The sequence below is a fragment of the Phalacrocorax aristotelis genome, chromosome Z (genome assembly GCF_949628215.1).
Source record: "Phalacrocorax aristotelis chromosome Z, bGulAri2.1, whole genome shotgun sequence".
NCBI classification, from domain to species: domain Eukaryota; kingdom Metazoa; phylum Chordata; class Aves; order Suliformes; family Phalacrocoracidae; genus Phalacrocorax; species Phalacrocorax aristotelis.
The window spans coordinates 41,490,248-41,514,920 of NC_134311.1; the positions used below are offsets into that span (position 1 = coordinate 41,490,248).

At 42.1% G+C, this 24,673-nt stretch overlaps 1 protein-coding gene across 1 annotated transcript; it reads left to right on the top strand.

The window, feature by feature from the left end:
- The first annotated feature begins 642 nt into the window (after window positions 1–642).
- Window positions 643–23,291, top strand: ENTREP1 (endosomal transmembrane epsin interactor 1). Its single transcript, XM_075078359.1, has 11 exons — window positions 643–814; window positions 2,134–2,190; window positions 8,240–8,350; window positions 10,188–10,313; window positions 11,103–11,210; window positions 11,329–11,447; window positions 15,489–15,609; window positions 16,248–16,320; window positions 18,718–18,867; window positions 20,679–20,776; window positions 22,099–23,291. The coding sequence occupies exons 2-11, from the start codon at window positions 2,179–2,181 to the stop codon at window positions 22,222–22,224; spliced, it is 1,044 nt and encodes a 347-aa protein (XP_074934460.1). The 5' UTR covers window positions 643–814; window positions 2,134–2,178; the 3' UTR covers window positions 22,225–23,291.
- Window positions 23,292–24,673: the final 1,382 nt, after the last annotated feature.

Here is a 24,673-nt window from a genome sequence, read left to right on the forward strand (position 1 = left end):
CCGGGTGGGTCCGGGTGCGGCGGCGGGTCGGGATACGCGAGGCAGGAGAAGCACCTTTTCGGCGGGCTTGGTGCCGGCCGCGGAGGTGGCAGCTTTGCCTGAAGAGGTTGCAGGAGGGCCGTTTCTTGTACCCACCGGGTGCGGGATGCTGCGGGGCGGGCAGCTGGCCGCGAGTTCCCAGGGGCAGCTGCAGGCCGGGTCCGGCGCGGCGGCCGCTGCCCGGCGGAGCGGAGACGTGCGAGAAGAGGAGCCGCACCGGGGGTCGGTGCCCGGGTGGGCTGGCAGAGGGGCAGAGCAGCCGCCGCCGTCACCCGTCATGTCGCTGATGGCAGGGTCCTCCGTCGGGGGCCTCGCCCTGCTATCCCAAGCGTCCTCGGAGGCGGGGACGGCGGCGGCGGGCACCAACACCGGCGCGGCAGCGTTGGACGTGAGCATTGTGACGGAGGCGTTGGACGCCAGCATCGGGACGGAGGGATCGGACTTCACCACCGTCACGGAGGCGTCGTTGGGCTCGCTGTCCGCCGCGGCCGCCGACCCCTCGCTGCCGCCCCTGCACTGCCGCTGGGGCCACCGCCCGGGGGTCCCTCAGCACAGCAACCCGCCCCGCTCCGCCGGCCCCGCCGCGCCGAACCCGTGCGCCGGCCCCGCCGCGCCGAACCCGTACGCCGGCCCGCCGCCGGCCCGGCAGCTCATCTCGCTGGGGCTACTGCAGATCGCCCTGGGCTGCTCTATCCTCCTGTTGGGCTTCGAGGTGCTGTCGCTAAGCACCGTCCCGCAGGTGAATAACACCTGTCTGTTCTGGGCCGGCTCCTCGGTAAGTCGCTGCCGCGGACCCGTCCCGTCCCTGTGTCCGTCCGTGCGCGGCGATGGCCCTCCACGGCGCTGGTATGCCCGCCGGCCCTGCCCGCAGTGTTGGCGTGAGGCTTGGATGGAGTGCGGGGGGCTTCCGAGGCAGAGCTGCTGCCTGCCGCCGAGAAACGTTCGCTCCCGCGTCTGTAGCGGCAAAGAGCGAGCTTTCGCTTACTTGGAAGTAATAAGCCGATAACGCTTTTGCTAACAGTTTTACCACGGTGGCGGCATGAACCCCAACAGGATAACAGACATAGAGACAAATGGAGTGGGGATTTGTCTCCTGGTGTGCATTTTAGCCTAAAAAAATATGTACTCAATTATTTTAAGCAATCAGTAACAGGATTTTCTCAAGTCATGACGCAGGGAGATGCTGTGTGTTGCTTTTGTGGCCTGTATACCGTTACTCTAGGGAGAGGGAGATGAAGCTGTGATGTTCCTGGGGGAAAAAATGGATGGGCTTGTGACAGTTTTGTGAAGAGTAGTGAGAGAAGTTAATCCGTCTCCTCCCGGACCCTGCTTTGAACTGCACCTTTATAAATACGGAATATATAATAGTTCGTGTTGCAGAAGCTAGGCAGTAGTAAGCAGAAGTTAAGAGGGGTAGGAGATAATCGGATAGATTGCACCCAGTTTGCAGGCCCTTGAGCAATGGGCGAGTCATGTTCTGTGGCTGGCACGCCCTGCTCCTGCTGCTGGTGTGAACAGCATCAACCCATCCCTCGGTTCAAACATTTAAACTACTTTTCCAGTGTCATTCACAACCTGTGGAAATGTGCTCCATGATCTGCAGTTTGGGGGTCAAATAGTGTGTATAATGCAATGTTCGTCCCCTAAAGTTTAGACAGCTTTCACAGGGGGGTGCAGGGGAGGGAACCCAGACCATCCAAATGTGCACGTTTGGCATCTCTCTTGTGAGCTTTCATCTTTTTTTTTCCCCCAACCCCAGGTTAAAACAACTTTAAATATGTGTAAGCTATGGACTTTTTTTGAACCCTGCACACAGAACCATACTTAAGCTTTCAAAATGGTTTTGGTTGCACGTGTAAAATAGAGGTATTCAGTCTCTTTAATAACGAAGGACATCTACTTTTCTCATGGTGGCTCTGAAACAATAGTATATTCAGTCAGAAAAGTTACTGAAAATGCCTTTTGGCTGTAACAGCATGAGTGAAAATTTTAGTCCAGAGGCGGCACCCTGGAAAGGTAGAGGCAATTAAAAGCTGGAATGGACAATGTGTCTGGGTTTGCTTCTTGGTGATACTATGTTTTCTGATGTTGCAGGTAATTTTATCTGGAATTTTAGGCTTAACAGTAAGGAAGAGGCCAATGATAGCTCTGGTAAGTATGGATTAAAAACTTGTTCTAAGGAAATTATGACAAGATGATCCTGATTTAGTAGTCATCGGTTAAAAAAAAAAACCACAAAAAACCAAACAAAACTTCTCTCTCCTGTTGAGTCTCTTTTTCAAAATTGTAGAATCATTATTATTGAAAGAGGAGTCAAAGCTGGTGAAAAGCTACATTCTGCATTCGTGGAGACCCTGTAACGACAAGAGTGGACCATGTCTGGAGGAAGTGTTAATGTTGTGTACAGAGCACTTTTTGTAGGTATAAGAAAGTGCTGGTTTAGTATAAATAAATTAGTAAGGCAGTGCTGCTTAAACTTAAACAGTGGAGTTGGTTTTAAACCTTAACTCAGTTGTACTGTTTTAGTGTCTGATAGCAGGTTTGAGAGCTAACCTGTCCAGTATTACTGTTTCAAATACACTTGACATTACATCGCTCTGAGACAAGTAAATTGACCCGCAGGGTGTGTAAGCTGTTTCTTTTAAAGTGAAATCTGACGCTGTGTGGCTTTCAGTGTATCAGAGCTGGGATTTGAAAAAAAGGTTTTGAAGTGGGTGGTTGATTGGGGGTTATTTTGGTTGGTTGTGTTTTTTTTTTTCCTTACCATAACTTCTGAAGACTTCTTCCAGGCCAAAGCAGTTTTATTTTTATGTAGCCCTTCTTTGGGATCTCCATGGTCATCAGTGAGGAGGAGTACTAACGATCAGTTGTGCGAGCTGTGGATGAATTGTTGTTTTTTGGTGATGCATAGGTTAGCACAGGTAGAGCAAAGCAAGATTTTTACCAGTTCCGAGGACAGAAAGAGGAGCTTGGTGTCTACGGCTCCCAATCTGGAAGGACCATATTTTCACAAAAATAAATGTAAATGCCATCTGTCTCAAAATGCCTGAGGCTTGCGCAGCCTTCCCTGCTTCCATATTGCTTGTTTCATGCTGTTTCTACAGCATGTTGTTGCTATAGTTTCCTTTTGCCTATTGCTCTTTTGCTTTTTCATGTTCTCCTTTGTATAAACTTTCTAGGCCCTTCTTAGTTTTATTTAAACATGAAAGCACCAAACCCTTCCTGATCCTTTCATTTATACCAAATGATCTTTAGGATGGTCAAGTGCTGAGGCAGATTTCCCAGGGATGTTGTGCAGCACATGGGGAAGTTTCCAAGATGAGTCTGGTTGAAGCCCAGAGCAGCCTGCTATCGTATAGCTGGCCCTGCTTTGAGCAGGAGGATACACTAGAGTCTTCCTGAGCTCCCTTGCAGCCACAGTTATTCTATGATTATATGATTCTGTTAACTACTCATTTGCTTGTTTGTATGTATATTTTACAGAGATTTGATTTTTGAAAGCCAGATTACAGCAGACAACATTGGGAAGCATTTTTTCAACAAAAGGGTGGTCAAACCCTGGAACAGGCTTCCTAGAGAGGTAGTCGATGTTCTAAGCCTGATAGTGTTTAAGAGGCATTTGGGCAATGCCCTTCATAACGTTCTGTAACTTTTTGGTCAGCCTGAAGTGGTCAGGCTGGACTAGATGGTCATTGGACGTCCCTTCCAATGGAAATATTCTATGTTATGTGCAAAAAAAGGAAATTAGCATTAAACATTTCATAAGGCTAAGGAAATCATGCATTGAACACAGTCTGTCAAGGACGGATTGTTAGTTTCTGTGAGCATATTTATTTTGGGCTAAATTTCTAACATGTACCTTCTAGTAACTTGAACATTTTGTATCTTGGGAGTTATGAGGAGTTGTATGTGTTGTAAAAGCAAGTTTCCTAAATACCTAGCAATGAAATTCCTTATACAGCCATGACTTATATAACATGCATAACTAAAACTATAAAATGCATTCAGAGCTAACACATATCCCTTTTCCAGCTGTGGCTGCCCTCCCCTTTTTACTCCTTATGCAAGGCGCTTAGCACTTACTTCTTGTAAATATGCTTCTAACGGATTCCTCTCTCCCGACTTTTGGACTGAATCCCTTTTCCCCTGCCCTGCACAGAGCCACCTTCCTGCTTTGAAGGAAGCCGCAGTCACACAGCTGTCTCCCTGACAGGCAGGTGCCAGGTGTAGAAATGCCTTTATGCAGCAAGTGAGCTTTGTGGAGAGGATTGCTTGCATGTGAAGGTGGCTTTGTAAGATTGCTGTTGAACCCAGATATTTAGCATGTTGGGTACCTGTGCTAAAGCCATGTCAGAAATCTAAGGAGTGATCTCAGTTACCATGTTTAATTTTGCAGCAACTTATGTCAGCATTTAGTTGTCTTTATGCAGAGACTTTGGACTTGGTTCAACTGTTAACAGTGAGTTTGTGGCATTAAGTGGTCATTATTCTTTTTCATATATAGTTATGTCTCAATCTACAAATGCTGTCTTGTTCATAAGAAAGGGCATCTTCTCATCTTTCTTCTTATGCAGAGCTGTTTTCAGTCACTCAGTTCAGTTTCATCATTTCTTCAAATTGTGCAAAGACCCGCTGGAATTCTTCATATGCATCCAAACCCCCCAAAATAGCCTTGTTTTCAGCGCAAGTTGGATAATTATATCTAGATTTTAATTTATCATGGTGTGTTCTGAAAGCTCTCGGATGTAGCAGTTAGGCTGTAATTAATGGTACCTGGTTGAGCTCTGTCATTTAGCCCCCTCTCCTTCCCAGAGCTGGGTCTTGGAACAGAATTGCGGTGACTGGTGGGTGCCACAGAATTTGCCCATGAGGAGGTCTGGTCCTCAGAGCAGTTTGTGGTATGATTTATGTTTAAGAACATGGTAATGCTTTTCTTGTGGCTTCCTGTATTGGATTATTTTTGGTTCTGATTGTCAGTTTGTGGTACTTAAGGAATTTTATAATGCAATTCACATTTATCTTCACTCCCTTTAAAAATATGAATTATTTCTAAAAGAAACCTGTTCGCTAGTCTGATTCAGGATTTCAGGATCTTCACCTCTGAAACCTGCTGGAGTACACCTATTTGCCTGCTGCTCCCTTGTGTGGTAGCAGTCTAGCTCCTCCAGTAAAAGGGTGTTGTCTTGGTTCACAAAAACTTTCTCTCCATCTTCCCCCTTTAGGTGATGATTTCTCACTGCCTGGGTTTGTTTTTTTGTGAACCACCAGGCTGTCCCATGGCTGCCTCTTCAATCTGAGGACTTAGTCATGAGGAAAAACAACCCAGCTGTTGTTTTTTCCTGTGATGGCAAGGTTCTGGTGCTGCTGGTGCTTGGAGAAAGCACAGGACTGTGATTTTGCGAGAAAGGACCTGGGGATGGGCTGCAGTGTCAAAGGCAGAGAGGGCTGCTGTGTTTCAGTTGCTCATGTTTTTACCCTGGAGGGGAGAAAGGAAGGGAAACCCATTAGTTACAGCTGTAGTGGACCTTTACTTGCACCATCTGTGAGAGGAAACCAGTCTTCGAGAGGGCTGGCTTTTAGTAAAGAAAATTGAGAGCCACATTCATTGTTTTTTTGCCACCCAGGCTGTATTACAGCATGGAAAGATACTAGGTAAATAATAAGTTCCAGAGATAGGGTACTGCAAAGCAGAGTCAAAATATTATCATGTCTTTGGAAGGACGTTCTTGCAGGGGAGGCTTGGCCTTCAGCAGTACAGCTGCTGAGAAGCCTTGGCTCTGAAACCTTACCTTGCTTTTAGTTGTCTGAGGCTTCTGAAGATAATTTTTCTTCCAGAGAAGCTTCTTCCTGTGCATGCCTGTCCAAGTGTATTTTATGGGGAAAGGGAAACTCTCCTCAATGTTACTCTCTACTGGTATAGAAACAGGTTCCTTCCTCTCTGCTCCCAAACCCCTTCCATTCCTAGGGCTTTAATTCTTATTTTTAACTGAAGGAAACTAACTTGTTTCAGAAAGAGTATCAAATCTGCATTGTTTGTTTGATTGCATATGTATGCATTGACAGCAATTCACATCTTTGGTAGGCTGTGTTTTCTATACTAGCCACTGTCCTTACTTGTATACCAGTTTGGACTAGCCAATGCAGTGTGAATTTATGTTGCATTCCCAGGTGTTGCCTGGAGCCATATGTGCTTTGCTGAATGCAGAAGCATTCTACTAGTGAAGCATCCTTTCCTTTCCATTCACATACAAATCAGTTGCAATCCTGTAGAATGTGCTTCTTAGGAAGCTTTCTGATTGTTGTTTGGTGGTTTTATTTTTGGTTTTGTGTTTTTTTTAAATACCATCTGTAGCAAATATTTCAAGCTAAGCATATCGCTGGTGACTGCTTGGTGCTCGGGTTCTGCTGCTAAAGAGGAGATTTAGCTGTGAGTGCATGAAAAGTGAGAGGGGTGCAAGCATGCAGGAAGACACCAGGCTGTTATGCTGGGTAGAGTGTAGCTGTGGCAGCTGCATGCTCTGGGGAGCTGGTTTGGTACCCACAAATGCATGGGATCAAGAAATTAATAGAGGGGATGCAGGTTGGGTGAATGTGACTCTGGCTTTCGGCTATATCAAGTGCTTTATGGTTCAGCTGTTGGCTAGCGTGACAGCTTCTGTGTTCATACATGTCATCAGTTTTCATGTAAAGTTCTGTGAGGTTTGCCTGAGAAAAGTCCAAGTCGCCTGTTCACCCTAAGTTGTTCAATCTACAATCTTCTCATGTTTTACAGTGTGGTAACATGAGGATTTGATATTTTTATTAGAAATATTTTTTTTAATTTGAAAGTGAACACAAGAGACAACTTTTTTACTGTGAGGGTGGTCAAAAACTGGTGTAAGTTACCCAGAGGGGTTGTGAAGTGTCTCTGTAGAGATACTCAAAAGCGACTGGGCGTGGTCTTGGGCAACCTGCTGTAGCAGGGTATCGAACAAGACTGTCTCAAGAGATCACTTTCAACCTCAATGATTCTGTGAAAATGCTGACATGTGATGGAGCAGAAAGCAAAATGGATTGTTTTCTCTTGACGCTAAACAAAACTATATTCTTTTGTCCAGTATAGCATACATAGTACTGAAAGTTATGGTTCAGATCATGGTAGTGTTCTAGATTGTATGTAGAAGAATTATTTTTATCTTCTGACTCTTCAGTGGGATTCTCTGCATATTAGGTTATACCATCAAAAAGACACTATATATTTAATTAAAAAAAACCAAAATCTCATTTTTGTATGGTAGAATTTATTAGAACATAAAACAAGGCTGAAAATGTCTACATTTATATACTTATAATAATGTTCCTTTTCTTTCTTTTTCTTCTTCGATTTTAACATGTTTCATTAGGAAACTCTGTGTGATTTTTATTTTTTTAAATTCAAGATTTTGTAGACAATTGCATTAGAAGTCTGGATTTTATATATGACTTTTTATATAGCTGTATGCTGGATTGTCCCTATTGCAGCTTCTGTACCAAAGAAGAAAACTAATATGTGAATTTGCCTCTCTTTTCAATTTTAAAAAATCTTTCTTGACATGTTACTTTGGCCAAGAAAATCCTTTGCTCAGAACCTCCATTTTTTCATCAGTTGAAAGAGGACAAATGTAATTCTTGTTTTCCTTAAAATCGTTTCTTGAGATTTGTACTGTAAAGATATTTTATGTTGAAACAGCCTCTGACAAAATGGGCTTCACTTTCACTTATAAAATGGGCTAAGTTCTAGTTGACAGTGCTCTGTGTTGAACACAGATGAAAAGTTTAGGATGAATGTCATCCGAAGATGTTTCCTCTTCACGTTTCTTACTGATCTAAACATATTGTGAGGTAAACTCGGTGGAAGGATATGAGATGCAGTGGAAGTCAGACAGCTTGCAAATCATGCTTTGCACTCCAGAAGAACCTTTAGTTGCCTGTACTTTTCCATAGTTGCATGGATTTTGTTCCCAGTGCAGGATAAGGAGAGAGGGAAGACAGAGATGTTTGGAGTAATCATCTACTGGGTTAAGATGAGACACCCTGGGCCACTGAAGTCATGGGGAGTTTTGAAAGAAGGGGGTGTCATTCCCAGCTTCAGTTTGGAAGTGGGATTTGCACTGCCATAGGTTCCTTGAGTCAGGTTTCTGATACTGTTCCCACTGTTTTTAACTTTGTTTTTCTCTTTCAGGCTAACTTATTTGTTCTGATCAATATTGTTTGTGTTCTACTGAACCTGGCTGTATTTATCATGGGATGTCAAGGCATTCAATTTGCGTCCGGTTTACCAAGATGCAATTTGGTGAGCAGACCTAGTGATTTACATGTATTTCTTCATAGCGTGCCACGTAAACTTGCTGTACTGACATCACAAAATATGCTAATATAGAGATGTAAGTAATGCAGCTACAGCATGATGGGGGAAAAAAGAAAACTCTGTTTCAGAGTATGTTTCAGTTCAAATTGTGAACAGACTCACTGAAATCCACAACAGTATTTTTATTGTCTGTGTTCCTAAACACTTAGGGTTTTATGAGTCGGAGTCCTAATAAGGTGTTCAGCTCCTAAAGCTGAAGACCCCAAAAGGATATGTTTTGAAAGGTTTTACTCTTCATTAGAAGAGCATACTTAGCCCAGAAATGATTTTGTTTGACTTCATTGAGAGCTGGCCTCTGTCTTTGGGGTCTGAAGACACAGCTGGTTCAGTACAAGGCTTTCTAGATAGTTTAATGTAGGAGGGAATCCCAAATACATCTTTAGAAAACCCCTCTTGCCAGCATTATATTGATTATTGCCAATCGCTATATACTGGTTTTAATATCAGAGTCATTTAAAAACTAGCATAAAGGATTTTTATAGTAATGTGACAAAGATAAACTGTTGAAAAAAGCCTGAGTGTGTACTGGTGAGCTATCTACAAAAAGCTCAGTCAGTGTAATCTGTGGGTGGGATTATTTTTCCTGGTTTGTCTTACCTGGTGAGGACAATTTGTGTTGACACCTTACAGCAAGAATTGTGAGGAAAAAATTAAAGTAGATCAAATCATACTAGCTTTTCAGAACACTTTTCCTTAAGGAAGAAAAAAATTTGCACAAGAAAGGACAGAATGCAAAAAGTTTCTCAAATGAGTGTCATAAGAAGTAGAAGAATGCCTATTTATGAACCAGAAACCATGGAATAATTGAAATTAAAGGATACAGGTTAACTTGGTGATGAAGATGATTGTGTGTAAAGGCTTGAAGAACTGTAAGGGTTAATGGAAAGATCTTTGAATATTTATTTTCATTCATTTATTCCTTCAAGAAGGCTGTTATTTGTTCCTTAACATGCCGGTAGGTATACTGCAGTGAGAGTCCAAGATTACAAGCATTTGGCAATCCAGATTCACCCAATATCAATACACCAAAGCAGCACTAAGAACTGTTAATGTTATTACGGTCAAGGTGGTTAAATGTTTTAGGAATTTCAGAGCCCTCTGTGGCTGGAAGCACAGGGTACAGCTGAAAGGCATTACTGAAATAATAAATTTTTCTGTAGACTGACTTATGTAAGTGGAAGACCTTTGACACTGTGACTCTAGAGAGTCTGACAGCTAAAACCCCAAATATCTCTAGATGCAGAAACATTGGATTTCTACCTGAAAACTAAGATGACAACATTATTTTGAAAGTTACAAACAACAGTGTGTATGGATGTGACTATTACTGATTTGCCTGGGTTGAAGTTATAGTTGTGGGTTTCATTCCATCCATAAAGATGCAAAATATACTCATGAATCAAAGAAAAAGTGTACACTCCGTACACAGTGGACTATATGCCAGTCAAAGAAGGAATTTCCAGACTGTTCTGCATCTGAAGGAAAGTAGATACTAAAATTGCTTAGCTGCAGCTAAGCTGCATTTAAATGTCTTGAGCTTATCAGTAATGCTTCTTTTCAAATAAGAAGTATGCATAATATACCTTTATAATGCATGAATCTTTGGCATACCAAACTGTACAAATTTCTTTTCGTGAGCCGGTATTTCCAATCTGCTTTGTGGCCAGAGGTATAGTTTAACACATAGGCTCTATATTATGCAGGTAAAAATGTTGCATAAAAGAGTTAATACATTTTAAAATGGAGTTCTGTGGTTTTGAAGGTGGGTATGGGTGAAAACAAGATCTGTTTCTGCTGTGAAGAATTTAATCTTGCTAAATGCACAGAAAAGACTGTGCTGAAGCTGTACCATGTGAAGTCATGCAACGCTTCTCACCTTCTTCTCAAGGTATGCAGCACATATTGCTTATCATGACTGCTTTGATAATGACCACTGCTTGTGTGACAGTGCAGTGCTGAGGTGATGCTGTGTTTACTGTGAAAAATTCTGTTACTTTTTATGGTCTTCCACACTGGTCAGAAGCACTTCATTGTTCTGTAGCAGGTTTTTTTGGTGCGGTTTTTATTTTTGTTTGGGTTTTTTTGTTTTGTTTTGTTTTTTTCTCACCTCTGGGTTTTCACCAGCGGATTGCTGATCCAATATGCAGTTCTTGTCCTTTCTGTATTTTATGCAACCAAAACTACAGCTGAATTCAGACAAGATTGCATGGGTAAATATGGTATAACTTTTAGCTAATGATTTGATGCCTTGACTGGTCTTACAATCCTCTCAGCCTTTCTTGGCTTACAAATGGCTAAAATACAACTTCCAAACAGCATAATCTTCAAATATAAAAGTGCTGTAACATTTCTTTAATGGTGACTATCTCAAATCTGGATTTCTTACAGAAAAGTTAAGAGGAGCGTTATAATTCTTGGATGAATAGATGGACAATCACATCTAAGCAGTATTAAGCCCTTCTAGATCTGTCAGGACACACGATAGGGCAAAAGAAGCAGATTACTCCAATCTTAGAGATTACCTGTCCTGAAGACTTCATCACATATGTTTCAAAGATGTAATTGTCCTGGTCATCCTTGTGTTTTCTGTGTTTGCTTTAATTTTTTATCATTATTTTGACATTTACAAATACCTTGATTTAATCTTTTAATTTTCCATAATCTTCATGTTCTTCAGAGAGTTCTCCTTGCTCTTTGTGCCATGAGTGCTCTCACCACTGCAATCTGCTTGGTAGTGGCTGTCCTGCATTGCTTACAGATTTTTGCAGCAAGAAGATCCTGCATAGTAAGTCACTGCAAGACATTGTCTGCTTTAAACAACAGTACTAACAGTATTACTAGATTACGCTGTTCAGCAATCTTTTATATCTCAGAAGGATTTTAACAGAAGTTTCATTTGTTAGAATGAATCTCTGCTTGAAGGCCAAGGTCACACTTTGGATCCTGATGATTCTGCTTCACCTGTGCTGCCTCCCTCCTATTCTGTAGCTGTTCATTCCTCTACTCCACAAGCAAGTGGCAGGTAAACCTCTACACTCTCTTCCTTTTTTTAATGTCTTTGGAAACACTGCATAATGTTCATTTTTTTTAAAAGACTATTTTCTTTGTTATAACTGAAAAAGTTGGTGACTTTTGGAAAAAAAAAAGAAAAAACCTGTTGAGTTAGGAGGCAGTGCAAATACAGTGTGGGTGAGGGGTATAATTTTGTGCTTTTTCACTTTAGATTCTGTAGGCACTGTTTCTGAGTAAGAGCAGCACCACACTTTGACAGGGCTGAAAACTTCTATGATGCTGTCAGCAACAGGGCAGGGCAGTGATGGAAAGCCGTGTGCAACCTCCTGGCAAGGCTTGTGCAAGAGACCCCCGAATGGAAGCCTGGTCCCCTGCAGACATTCCTGCCAGAGTGATTCCCCTCCTCCCTTTTTGGCAATTAGGGCCAGCTGAAGGGTATGTTTTGATTGTACTGCCAGGCCGGGTAATCACTACCCTTACCTTGGTATGTGTTTGGAAGTGATCACGCAGGGTTTGCATCTGGTGTTACTGCTCGTTTTCTCTGTAGCTGCAGGATGGAGGAGGAGTGGGAGTGAACATGGGAGGGTGAGTTCACATATCAGAAAGAAAAGGATGACAGACGCAAGTCACTGTAATCTCTTTTGGAAAGAAGGATTCAGAGGAGGATAAAACAACAGGTGTATGAATTTTTTTGTGAGAGAAAACGTGCAGAAAACTTATGCTGCAGAAGGCTGCCTTCTTTGGTATAACTAGTATTATAAAACATTAAAATGCAAATTTGGTGGGGATTTTTTTGGTGTTGTTTCGAAGAAGAACAGGGCTAGAAATTGTGTAGCTTGCATATTAAGCATCAACTCTGTTGTTTTGCTGTACTGGGACTTACTAGTGTCTATATTTCTTGAAATTCAGTGTTGTCTTGTGGGTTTTGTTATCCTTCGTTCTGCAGGTGGTTATATACTCTTCGCAGTAACTTGCAGGTTAGCAATGTTTATTAGTTTATGACTCAGGGCTGCATTGTTCTGCTGTGAACACACCGTGTTTATATATAAATGATATCATGATGCTCAAGCAGACTGTACCACTCTACTCTTGTTTAAAACTCCTGCTTTTGGCAGTGGACAGGAATGTTTATTTCACTGTTTTGTCAGGAATAGCATGCATGACTTTCACAACTGTGTGGTCCTTGCAGAGCTCATTAGAGATGCTGAGATTACCTAGGAAATTGTAACATAGCACAGAAATAGAATGTAGAATGAAAAAGTAATCTAAAACACCAAAGACTGAGGTTGAATTCCAAACGTTACGAAACCCTCCCATGTGAGTTTTGGCTCAAGCTAGTTATGAGAACAGAATGGTGTGCATAATGATCTCTTTGGAACATTAGGTATTTGTTGAAATATGCTTGTCACATTTCCCCTGCTTTAAAATGGGGCTGTTCTTTGTCTGGCACATAATTCAGGATGGTTATCTCCTTACCAGCAGCAGTATTTCTCTTTGTCCTTTTTCAGCACAGTAGCGGCCACTGAACAACACTTAAGGCTTCTGTGGTATAACATTGGATAGCTACTTTGCCTGTAACTGTGTTAAAACTTGTTGACAATAACATTTAAGTGCTGGTGACATCTTTCTGAGGTCAGGCTACTTGTTTCAAGGTGCTCAGGGTAGTTATGCAGCAGTGCAGAAGTTGAAGCAACAGACAGACTTAATTTCTGGTTTTGGCAGATGAGGAAATATGACTGGAAATATGAGGAAATATGATCCATGCTGGACCCACGGTGTCCAGCTGAGGTGGGACCTGGCCTTTGCTGAGTCAGCCTTCTCACACTTCTCCCTACCTTCCCCATCTGGTCTGTTCCCTGAATGCCATGCTACATCTGTGACCTGGCTTTCTATGCCAAGCTCCCATGGACTCCGCATCCAAAACCTTTGGGCAAAAGGGTGATGATAGGAACTGCATCCAGGGTGGTGAGCCACAATCTTCAAGCTGCACCTGGGGTGACTTCAAAACAGATACATCCCTTTGAGAAAGGAAACACTGCAGTGATCAAAACATGTGCCAAGGACATGTTTGGAATGGGTAACCATTATCTTCCACTCGCTAAATTGCAGAGCCAGGGGCACAGCTAGCAAAGTCAATTAATTGGATTGTTCATTTGTTCATGGGAAAACTTTTACATTTATCTTATTCAGTGGTAGACAAAAACTAGCATTACAAATATCTGGTCAACTGCTACCTCTAATCTTGTTATTTCATAAATAAGGAAATAGCAATGAAGTTGTTTTTCAGGATTGGCAGTGTGGGAACAGTTACAGCTGAGTTCCCACATGAAGAATAAAATCCAAAGTATTATAAGGCATGAGAATTTAAGGGAAGAGGTGATCCATGTGGGGCAGCAAACCAATGCCTTGGGTTTAGAAATCTACCCTGGCCCAGTTTAAAGTACCTCGTGGGAACTAGAGGAGTCTGCCAATATGCAAACCTGCTTCTCTGAGTTGTGTATTCTCAAATTCAGTGTGTGCCTCAAATTGGACCCATATGCTACTGACTGTTTTTCGACCACTGAACATGTTCCGGCTATTGAAACACTAAAGTTTGCAGGAGGCCAAAGCACTGATGCTGCTGCTCGGCTGAGGTACGAGTGCAGAAGGTGGGCAAGAGTTGACCAAGGATGCACCTTCCTCTTTCCGTGTCCTGGTTACCAGCAGCAGTGCAGAGCCTCCTCACGGTCTGGAGCAGTCTCTTGGCACTGGAGTTCTTCTCTACCTTCCTGTATCATCACTTCAGAAAGCTGCTGCCTTTTGACCAACACAAGAATTTACCTTGCTTACATAAAAAAACAGAGTGGAAATTAAGAAATAAAGAAGAGTTAGGCAAACGTGCATGTACTGGAAACAGCTTTTATATTAAGTGACTTAAAGGAATGCTTTTCTGTTTGCATGTTCTGTAATAAGTTTTAACATGATATAATTCTTGGGTGCAACATTGATTTTCAAGGTGTGACAGAGCTGGGTAGGCCAGATCAGGCATGTTTAAGAACAAAACTAAGGTTCAAGAAGTATATGATTTTGTGGCGCACATTGAATGCAAGCTCAGCACGAACATACTGGAAAAAATTGAAGTAGTGGCAATGGAGCATCAATCTCCATCATACTCCAAAATTATTCTGAAGCTTATAGGGGCAGATGAAATAGGCTGAAATGAAAAACTATTTTAACATGTAATAATTCCCCTATTTTGAAGATTAAAAAAGTAATGACCAGTTACAAAAATCTTGTCTTTCTTTTCCTCAATTTTTTCCATGTATTACCTCCCTTACCTTGACAGGGACCTTTCACAAAAGTGCTCGCCATTTCTGTTTTTGGAAATTTTATTATTTTCTTCTGTAAGCAGCCTTCCATAGACATTTCCATTCACTCTGCCCTTTCCTTGCAGCTTGCAAGGAAATAATTTTCAGACTCATCCTTGTTCCCTCCAGCCAGTGTCCAGAGAAGCCCTAAACTGTGAGAGGAAGGACTCGCTCTTGTTTAACATTTTGTAAAGGGACCATATGCACTAGTGATAGCTGTAAGCCTGACATAGGTCTAGAGAGCAAAACATCTTAGCCAAGCATCATCACAGAAATAACCTTCAGTTTGAGTTTGCCTTTTTCCATACAGCTGTATCTGAATATAAAGCATGAGATTGGAAGTATCTTGAATTTCAGTTGTAATTAAAAATTTACTAGTTCACAAAAATCAGATCTAGGCTATCACATTTTGAATTAACACCTGTATTTGAACCTCTTGAAACAAAACTGAATCTCTGTGAAGTAAAACTGAAATGGGCTTCCAGGTGCAGTACTGCCCAAAGATGTTTGTAGCTCTGGTGAACACTTTGGAGAGACACCTCCTAAGGAGCAATTTCCTGCCATCTTCTGGGAAACTCACACGCAGCTCTTGGCCAGTTCATGTGCTGTGACTGGCAGGGTAAAACCAGTGGAGTTGGGTAGCTGATATTTTTCTGCAGCTGGAAAGCCATACTGATGGGGTCACTTGGTGGTGTTTGTTGTAGGACGCTTGGCTTAAATATGGTTCCACTGTCCCATATTTCTGGAGCACGAATCAAAGGCATTGAAGTGTTCTGCTTTCTGGACCCACCTCCTCCTTATGAAGCTGGGAGAAGTTCTGAGCAGGTATGGCCCACAGGAGCTTAAAGTGTAACTTGTTTTTCTGCTATAAAGGTAAGGTTACACCGAGGCACAGTAAACCTGAGTCAGGTATCTTTTCATTTCAGAATAGCAGGAGAATATGTTTGGTTACAAATGTAGCTTGCTGTAAATTTCATGGAAGATTTTAATTAGTCACTTACCTTTACAGGTGAAAAGTTCTCCCCAGTTGGAAAATGGTGTCTGAGCATGGAAAAAGGAGCAAAATACACTGTGGAGCACACCTGTTGCTTGTTATTCTAGAGGACACCTGTGCTGCGTCTTTGCTTTACTTCCCTTCTGCACCTGCACTCCTCCCATGTGGGACTGGGTCAGGGTTTTGCCATGCTCACTGACCCCTTTGCACTGGTGTTTTCAGAAGGGAGGTGCTTTTTCCTAGAAAATACTCAGCAGGATAAAGTTGGTCGACCTGGAGGATGAACACTAATTTCAGACATTTGCTAATCTTTGTTTTACAGTGGAATTAAACACATATCACAGAGTCACTGTACAGTTAAACAAAAGTGTCTACTTTCTAAGGTGGATGTTGCAGTTGTTAGAAAGTACCAGAAAAAAACAACAAAAAAGGTGGCTTGTGATTTTTCAACTTTTCTATTTTATTCCAGGAAGGTGGACAGCAAGTAAGTGGTGCAGAAATTGCTGATTTGGGGGAAGTAAGTGACAGAGAGGCTTCTCAAGGTAAAAACTACATTTTAAGTTTTGTTCTAGAACAGTTCTATCCAGCCCAGGTGACTTAATGTAGCAGCAACATTATTATTCCTTTGAAAAACAACCACCATATTGCAAGCTAGCAATAAAGAATCATGATTGTTTTGGGCAGTAAGAACAGGGATTAATGTTTAAAATACACAAAATGTTGTTTGCTCTTAAGATACAAAAAGAAAGATATATTTCCTTCATAGTAATCTACCTGTTAGTTGTTGACTCTATGTCCATATGTTGTAAGAAATTATGTCCAGCTCCAGTGCTTCCATTTGTTTTGTGTACGTGATGGTGCCTATTCACATTGTGTTGCTGGTGAAAATAGGAAAAGGATAAAATAATGCTGTACTGTGTTGAGCTACATGTGGGAATTACTCTATTATTCAGCCTGCACTGGAAGAATTACTAAACAGTTTCAGCCTGCTGGTATAGGACATAGCTTAGATTACATGTAGAGGTCACATCAAGCTTTGCTTAGCATTGTTTTAGAAAACCATGGAAGTGGTTCCAAGTTGTTTTCAGCTTAATCTTTGTTGCAGCGTATGCTTGTGACTAAACATTAGTGGCTCCCAGATAAAGTCACAGGCAGCTTTTCTAATACAGCCCTGGGGAAAATCTGTTCTACTTTTCATTTGAACTTTGATCCTTTCGGTAGCGGGGAATAATATTGAATGGAACAGTCAGACCTGGCTGATCAACATGTGGCTCTGAGGCTGGTGTCATCAATGGAACTTTGGGTTTTTCGATCATGGGGTGGTCTATTCATCTTCAGGTCTGCTGACACCCTTCTGAGACCTTTCTCAGAAGGGGAAAAGGGTTTTTGCTCAGGAACTAGCAGGGCTGACGGATAGAACTTTAAACGAGATTGTAAGGGAGAAAGGGACAATATAAGGCTAGTCAGTGACGAGCTACGCAATGGCATGCCAAAGATCAAGGAGCTGTATGCTAGTGAGATTCTTCAGACTGCTCTGTGTAGCAGTAGGCACAATGAACCGCACTTGAAGCATTTCTACACAAATGCGTGCAGCATGAGGAACAAGCAAGAGGAGCTGGAAGCCTTGGCCCAGTCCCAGAGATATGACATCACTGGCATAAGTGAAACCTGGTGGGATGAGTCCTGCGACTGGTGCACCATGATGGGTGGTTACAGGCTCTTCAGTAGGGATAGGGCAGGCAAGGCAAGGGGGTGGCATTGTATGTAGCGGAGGAGCTGGAATGCATGGAGCTTGCAGTGGGCAATGGCAGTGTTGAGACCCTCTGGGTAAGGATTAAGGGACAGATAAATAAAGCGATGTTGTCATGGGAGTCTACTGTAGGCCACCCAGCCAGGATGATGACAGTGATGAGTTATTCTTTAAGCCTCTAAGTCATCCGCGCTTGTCCTTATGGAGGACTTCAACCTGCCAGATGCCAACTAGGAATACCACACAGCTGGGACAAACAGGTCCAGAAGATTCCTAAACCATTTGGATGATAACTTCTTGGTACAGGTACTAAGGGAACTGACCAGGAAAGCTGCCTTACTTCATTTGTTGCTTATTAACAGAGAGGGTCTGGTGGGTGAAGTGGCAATTGGTGGCTGCCCTGGCCACAGCAACCATGAAGCAGTCAAGTTTAAAATCTATGGTAACAGGAGGAAAACTGCCAGCAAGACCTCAACTCTGGACATGAGGAGAGCAGACGCCAGGTTGCTTAGGCAACTGCTTAGCAAGGTCCCCTGGGGAAAATCTTTTGAAGGTGCTGGGGTCCCCCAGTGCTGGTCACTTTTTAAGTACCACCTCCTAAGAGTACAAGAGCAGGCAATTGAAAAATGCCAGAAGTCAAGCAGGTGAGGTAGAAGGCCAGCTTGGCTGAGCAGGGGTCATCTTCTCAAATTAAGGCAAGAAAAGAAAGTATATGGCCAGTGGAAGCAAGGTCAGGTGACATGGGAGGACTACAGGGATGCTGCTCGCTACTGTAGGAAGGAAATTCATGCAGCCAAAGCTCAACTGGATTTGAAGCTGGCTGATACTGTGAGGGACAATAAAAAGGGCTTTTTAAAATACGTTAATGCCAAAAGCCAGAAATAACATTGGCCTGTTGCTTGATGAGACTGCTCACCTCACAGCTGTAGTTTTTTTGCTAATCCAGTTGTATGAGGCTGAACAGGTTTCCGCATAAGTTTAAGCAGCGTTCAGACCAGCGTTACTGGTAAGCGTAGGCATAGGCATGCATACATGCACCTCTAGGCTTTTGTGTCCAGACATTTCTGCTTCGCAAAAGAAAGCGGGGGGGGAGAGAAAAAAAAATTAGTAGTAATCTTAATAACGGCTTTTACAGACCTGCTTTATTCTGACTACTTTTCCTTCTCCTTTACTATTCCTGGTTACTCAGGTGAAGAAATTCCGGAGCCTTCCAGCAGAGAGAGCCTTTCACCTTCAAATGCAAGCCTGGTGGCTGCAGAAGTAGCATCCAGGAGAGCCTTCAATCCCTTGCGGAAACGGTCTAAAAGTGACCCTGTGCTGCACTGCCGACTGCATCAAGGTGACTTGATTTTCTCAAAGTCTCAAGATCAGTACTTATGTAATGTGTCCTTAAAGGTACTAACTTCTGACAAATGTTTTTTTAACCTAGTACCTGCAGAAAGCAGTTACTGTCTCCCAGCAGAGTACCTACATTATAACAAACAGTTTGTGCTTTGCCAAATCTTCCCCACGCAACACCTTAGTCTTACTGCTTTTTAGGGTTTTGCATCTAGGAGCAGGGGCTGTAGCAGGCATTGCTGGTTTGGGAAGGAGGGAGAGATGTGGAAGATGAGGAGGAGGGAGCACACAGGATTTCTCAGTGTATTCGTACACTGGCATCTAAAAGTTTGCAAGGGCAGTTGTCAATGTGAGCACTTTAAAGAAAATTAGCTTGGTTATTTGGCATGAACCTACAAATTTGCACCCCTTTTGTCACTCCTCATAGCATCAAAAACCCCAAAAACTCAACATAAAGAAACCCACAGTGAGGAGTTGATGAAGTCTGTCACAGCTACTTTGGTGTCAGTGATCCAATTCATTTGCTGTAGGAAAACTGCTAGGGTGGCTGCAGTGTCGTTGATTCTGTTGACAGTCACAAAAATCCACTAGTCAAGAGTCTTGCAGTTTTTATTCTAGGATATTGGAAACCCCACAGTAGCTGCTGATACATATTAGCACTCACAAAATGTAAGCAGGGAGAGGGCATGTTAGTAACAACCATTTTGAATATTGGAAGCATGTCTTTCTGGATTACACTTACTATTTTGTGGAATGTTTTTATGTCTCTGCTACCATGTGTTTTCTCTTTTCTTCCTGTCAACTTCCACCACAGCAACCCAGAGAATGTGCTGCTGAAGCAATAGTTACATGACACAGATCCTATTCATAGCTGTGAAAGCACAGCAGCGCATTTCTGCTATAGAGTCAAAAGCATTTGGGTGCTTTAGGCTCCGTGTAACTGAGGTTAGGTGTGTTCAGCACTGGACCTCAGAGTTAAACATGAGTGCTACAGAAAGGGAACTCAGCTGCAACAGAACAACAGAAGTTGCTTCAAGTTACTTAGTGCTCTTCTTGCTGGAAAGTTTAGGATCTCCTCCTGGTATTGTGTTTGGCATAAAGCCAACGTTAAAGTGCTCTTGAACAATCTGTAGGTGCTCTTATTTTTTTTTTAAACAACGCTAAAAATTGATGATTGCTATTTAGGCCAAAGACAGTGGATTTTTATTTGGACCGAAAGCAGTGGAATTGATTCCCTGATGTCCCTTGTTTAATCCTTGCAAGGTATTTTTGATTTTTTCCTCCCCATTAAATTTACACTTTGTAATATTACTAGCTTCCAGCTTGACAAGCAATTATTTTCAGATATTTTGTAACTAGCCATCTTGACTGGTAATAACTGAAAGTTACAAAAGTTCAGGAGATACCATAAAAGCCTTCAAGCTTTGCTTAACCTGGTTTCTATAACTGTATGTTAACATTTACACTCAGTGATGATTTCAGGTCTATTCATAACAGAAGCAAAAGAGAAAATAAATGATGCACACAAAATGGCAAACAGCTTTCCCAGAAATGTCCCTCCAGACCTGTTGACATGTGATATGCACTCAACCATAGCTATGTACTACTCTATGTTACAGGCATTTTCTCTAGTGTAAATCCAAGACAGAATGAGCCTTGCTTGCTGCCCTGACCATGCCAGACTGTTAAGTTTTATGTGGTTAAACTGTGCACTGTATCATCACCGAATCAGAATTGAAATCTCAGGGGATACTTATTGAGCAGTACTGTGAACCAACTGGATTGTTTGCTTTGTTTGATCTTTGTCTTCAGCGGCAGTGCTTGACTATGAAGCTGCAATGCAGAGTGAAGTAAAACCACAACTCTGGCCTGTCACCTTGCAGAAGCGTTTGAGAGTAAGAGCTTTGAGGGTAAGACCCCAATCTTTGATAAACTACAAGGCTTACACTGGCATTAAACAACTTGAGGCATGGATGGTAGAGCAGTCCTCCTGCAGCATGAGCTCTGACATATACAATTTGGTGGAAAATGTTGAGTCTGTTTTAAAATCAGATGAGAAACACATGGCAGGAGCTATCACCAGTACCACCTTCCTTAAGCGGGTAGTTTTATTACTTGTATTTATTGGGTGGTGTGGAAACCCAAGCTGGTCTTGGCTTGGGAGTATAGGTTTATGCTTGCCACTCTGCCTTATGTGTCAAAGTTTTTGGGTGCAGTCAGCTTCCATTGGTATTTTAGTTTTATTTAGGAGTGTGCAAGAGGCTGTGCAGCTATGATGTCTCTTGCTCAATCAGCCATACAGCCAGGAAGGTTTTCAGAAGACTGAACACATGCGTATTTAAAAGCTGAAGGAGATGGTCTACTGTGGTAGAATCATGAACTGTAAATAACATGACAGTGTTTTATACTGAGCATGGCAGGGGAGAGGGAAGAGATGTTATAAAGCATTTACTATTATAAACTGGAAGGAATGGAGGCTGACAAGGAAATTTTTATGTAAACCCACTAGAAGCAACTTTTTGTAACTGGTTCCCAGGTTAAAAATAAGACCTAGTACTAAAGGAGAAAGTAGAAGATATGTGCTTATATTAATGGAATGAATATTCCGAAGTTTCAGACAATACAGGCTTTATTAAACAAATGTTTTTGTAACTTACAGGCCATTTGGATAGATAAGTTGATTCATGCATGGTACAAGTGATTTGCTGTGACTACTGGTTTTGGTTTGCGTTCTCATGCAAAACACAAAAAAGATTTTAATTTAGGCTCTGCAGATAAAAGTGAGATTTCCACTCCAGCCTACAGGCAGCAAAAGCCTCAACAAATTTGACAGAAACAGCTGGAAAAAAATTCCTTATGAGAATTTTGGTTGGACAAGATGATCTCCAGAGGTCCCTTCCAACCCCTACCATTCTGTGGTTTAATTTATCACACTGGCTTGAAGCTTATTACAGTCAGTGGCTTCTGCAGGAAGCAATATTTAGATTCCTTTTAAGCAATACCTGACATGTTATTGTTTGGGGTGAGCTAATTCTTGTGCAGGCTTTAAAAAACAAAAAATGACAACACTCATTCCTGTTCCCAGTTGGTATTGCTTTTCCCATGACTCCTTGACAAATAGCAGTTTTAGTGTCAGCACTACAACTAGCTTCTTCCTAGTTGTGTAAGAGACTATTTTAATGGAACAAGAGCCTGAAAACAAATCTGATTTACTTTTTTTTTTCTTTTAAAGGTGGTGACACCAGCCCAGCAAGCCATGTCATTGAGTGGCCATGTGTTACCTTTCAGTTGTCATTCTGGATTGCTGCACCTGGAGGGCTGTGGTGACCTGAGTACTTTCACCACAGGTGAAGATTAGCTAGTAGAGAGGCGGATCCAGAGAGCAGAGCACGAGCAGCCTCTTAGTCTTACCCAGGTTTCCAGAGAAAGTATTATTTGAGCAGGTTTCTATCTTTCTTTGAGCTGGTTTCTGTTTATTCCTCATTAGAGCCCTCTGTCAGACATATATCTGCACAGGAAAATTATCTCTGACCAGTGGGTGAAAGAGTGTGCCAATAACTTTTTTTTTTTAATACCCTCCTACTGAGACTAGTAAGGGAAGCTTGTTCAACAAAATGTATTAAGGAGATTGCAAGCTGACAGGTTTTGGCTGCTCAGGTGCAGCTAGTGTGCTTGTGACATGCTACTGTCTTGCCCTTTTGCTGTATCTCTCTAGTCTATCACCACTTAGGACAGACTTGCTTTTTTCCTCAACTTACAAGAGAGACAGCAGAATGAATCTATGCCTTGGTTTACTGGGGCAAGGCAAGGACAGTTAATACATGTGTGCACTTTGTATCTCATTGGAGAACACGGCCAGTGTCAATGCCTGTGCTCATCTGGTGTGTGTCACTGTAGCTCCACAGATTTATATATTTATTTAACTTTTTTCCCCTGGCATACAGCAATTTTCTTCCTAGTAGAGGTGCTTGTTATGTGCCAGCTGACATCCACACTGAAGCATGTACGAAGCCATCTCACATCCCCTGCAGACGTGCAGCTGACTGCCTAACATTGTTTTGCCAATCTTAACCACCAGGCTACAGCAACCTGGAGTTGACACCCTCTGGCTGGTAAACAAATGCATATGCCAGGTGGCTCAAGCTGTTGACTGCAGATAGTTTGTTAAGCTCTGCTGTGTCTGTATGCTGCTAATGCGGAATACACTAAGTAGTTCCAGAGGCTGGGATCAGGCACACAAATTTGATTTGCAAGGTTTGTTGTAGCCTTCTGTGTCTCAGCAGGATGGTTAAATATTTATGCCACTATTTTAATAATAAAGTTTCATTTTAAAATTATTAAACAGCTTTCCCACTGAAGGCAAAAAAGCTTTGAGTTTAATTAAGCTTGTTCAGAAGTTGAAACTGTGCATTATGACTTGACTCACTAAAGGTAGCTTGAATAAAATAAAATTCTTATCTCTACACTGGAATTGATGTGTTATTTTTCCTTTCTAGTAGAGGAAATACATTAGGGATATAGAATTTCCTGGAGCACTGGCATATTGGTATGTTTTGCTCTCCGAAGTAAGAGCATAGCAAGGAAAAACTGAGGGGTTTTGTCTTGGAGAAGAAAGACACAAGAACACATTGCTTTGATTTGCTAGCTTTTACCTTAGCTCTGATACATATCTTGTAATTCTATCACATTTTAAACTCCACCTCTTCTTGTAACATGCCATCATCTTAAGTTGGAGTTCTTTCAGATCATCAGTATTAGCTTCCTTTTCCCAATTAATCATTGCCCCTCTAAAACTAGGTTGTGGAAGAGGAAGATCATGTGTACCCGATCAGTGCAAACTGTACTTTCAGTAGCTCTTGACAGCTCTTTCTTTGCTGTCACACTCAAACTCCCTGCAACTCTGCAGGGAGAAAAGGCTGCAAAGGTCCTTGGGTTCCAAGTCAGGATGCAACATAAGCCTATGCTTTGGAAGATTTGATTACAATTCAGTTAATTGCTTATTATCCCAGTGGAACAGGACTAACCTGAGCTAAAGTTATCAGCCATTGGACAGTGCTTCAAAAGGCAGGTATGTGTTTCAGATAACAGGAGAGAAAAAAACCTGATTTCAGTAAATTGCCTGCTTGCCATAGCTCTTAAGTTCTAATTGACCAGGTAATTACTCCAGGACGAGTGCCACAATTATTTATAAAACCTATCAATCAAGTTATTAACCCAGGTCAGCTGTTTCCTTAGTGACCTGCACAAATCATGACATGCTTTTTTCAGTTCATGCTTTAATAGATGCTAAGAAAAACAATGTGGCAACAGCAGCTGCCACTAGAGGAAAAGATTAAAAATATACATATTCTGAGTCATCAACTTTTCTGAACAATACTCACCTTTCTGTTGTCAGAGGCTTTACCAGAAAATCCTCTTCTGTCCCAGAGGAGTGTTTCAGAGAGCTGATAGCCAGGTCTATGCCCAGGGTGCAATACAGGTAACCAGTCTCACCTTATATGGAGAATGTACAAGCTGAGGCACATTATGCCAGGCTAGGAGCCTATCTGTTCTCCATGTACCTCACATAACATACCTGCAAAGTCTGTAGCTGAATCAGTGTGTAAAAATAATACTGGCATCTCCATATTTCTTGGAGACTAGCCTGAACAGCAAGCAGGCTAGTTTCTGTAGTCAGGCTGTGCTTTATTCCGCACCAGTGACTTGACAACCTTACTGTCTATGGCCTGAAGAGGCAGGTCCTTGCTACGTATCATTCAGGACTCTGTTTTGCCCACTAGTGCCCAACCCCTTCAGTCACTACACCT